The 2,014-nt window shown below is 31.2% G+C and overlaps 1 protein-coding gene across 1 annotated transcript in view; it reads left to right on the top strand.

Moving 5' to 3' along the window:
• LOC117945904 (atrial natriuretic peptide receptor 2-like) overlaps window positions 1-2,014 on the top strand; it is a 24,231-nt gene that overhangs the window by 16,618 nt on the left and 5,599 nt on the right. Inside the window, exon 11 of the mRNA XM_034873637.1 lies at window positions 5-68. Within this exon, the coding sequence (XP_034729528.1) occupies window positions 5-68 (64 nt within the window). The remainder of the gene's footprint in view (window positions 1-4; window positions 69-2,014) is intronic.

Here is a 2,014-nt window from a genome sequence, read left to right as displayed (position 1 = left end):
GTAGGACCCGTATAAACAGCCGTCCTGTCAAAATAAGGGCCTGGAGGGGGACCCTCTTAGCCCCAAAGGTAGGACTCGAATAAACAGCCGTCCTGTCAAAATAAAGGCCTGGAGGGGGACCCTCTTAGCCCCAAAGGTAGGACCTGTATAGGGTTCATGTACTATGGAAAAGCGCTTTGAGTAGTCATTAAGACTAGTTACATGTATATATAAATACATACATAAAAACACCACATATGTATATACTGTTGCCTATTTAATGCTGAGGATAGTGTGTTTTTTAATGAAGTGGGCTGAGAACACAGAGCTTAGAAAAACACATTCCTGGGTTTCTCGTTAGTACTTCAGTTTCCACGTGCTGCCCACACATCTGTTGCTCTAGGAAAACACTCTCCAGGAATAAATTACAGATTGAAAAATAATATACAAGGCTGAAAGAATTTCTTTGGTTGGCCAAACCACTTCATCCAGGAAGGTCGAGGTTCCTAATTCTTCTTTTTTTTGGCGGAAAAAGCCTTCAACTGAGCTCTGATCTGACGTTTTTTGGGAAGAAATTTTGCAGATTGGTTATAAAAACAGGTGGAAAAGAAACTTATTCAGTAGATCTTCCACAACGTTCCCCCCAACCTACAATAATTATTCAAAGATACTTCTTTTTACTATACGATCACTTTTTATTACTTTTTCTAATACTTTTAATACCTTAAGTCACGTTTTTCTGACATACTACACCATGACTTTTTGACTTTTTCAACATACTATACTGTGACATTTTTATTACTTTTTTTTAATTTTTCAGACATATTTTACTATTACTTTTTGACACTTTCAGAATACCGTACTATGACTTTTCTGACTTTTCTGACATATTACAATACTAATTTTTGACTTTTCCGACATACTATACCATAACTTTTTTGACTTTTATGACAAACTATACCATGACATTTTTACTTTTCCGAAATAATATACTGACTTATAAGACTTTTTTCCAAATAAATTACCACGTCTTTTTTGATTTTTCCGACATACTATACTATGACATTTTTTATGACTTTTTTGACTTTTCCGACATACTATACTATGACATTTTTTATGACTTTTTTGATTTTTCCGACATACTATACTATGAAATTTTTTATGACTTTTTTGACTTTTCCGACAAACTATACTATGACATTTTTGACTTGTCTGACATAGTATACTATGACTTTTTATGACTTTTTTGATTTTTCCACCATACTATACTATAACATTTTTGACTTTTTTATGATTTTTCCACCATACTATACTATAACATTTTTGACTTTTTTATGACTTTTCCGACATACTATACTATGACTTTTTTATGACTTTTTAATGACTTTTTTATGAATTTTCCGACATACTATACCATGACATTTTTTACTTTTGCGACATACTATACTATGACATTCTTGACTTTTTTATGACTTTTCCAACACTGTACTATGACTTTTTGATTTTTCCGACATACTGTACTATGACTTTTTGATTTTTCCGACATACTGTACTATGACTTTTTTATGATTTTTTTGACTTTTCCGAGATACTATACTATGACTTTTTTATGACTTTTTAGATTTTTCGGACATACTATACTATGACATTTTTTACTTTTTTATGACTTTTCCAACATATAATACTATGACTTTTTGATTTTTCCGACATACTATACTATGACACTTCGGACTTTTCCGACATACTATACTATGACATTTTTCAATTTTTGATGACTTTTCCGACATACTATAATATGACATTTTGGAATTTTTTATGACTTTTCCGACATACTATACTAGACATTTTCGAATTTTTTTATGACTTTTCCAACACTTTACTATGACTTTTTGACTTTTCCGACATACTATACCATGACTTTTTGGACTTTTATGACATACTAAGCCGTGACTTTTTTGACTTTTATGACTTACTACACTATGACATTTTTACTTTTCCGAAATAATATACTGACTTATAAGACTTTTTTCAAACT

This window comes from Etheostoma cragini, chromosome 6 (assembly GCF_013103735.1).
Source record: "Etheostoma cragini isolate CJK2018 chromosome 6, CSU_Ecrag_1.0, whole genome shotgun sequence".
NCBI classification, from domain to species: domain Eukaryota; kingdom Metazoa; phylum Chordata; class Actinopteri; order Perciformes; family Percidae; genus Etheostoma; species Etheostoma cragini.
This window is presented reverse-complemented; position numbering and strand designations above follow the sequence as displayed.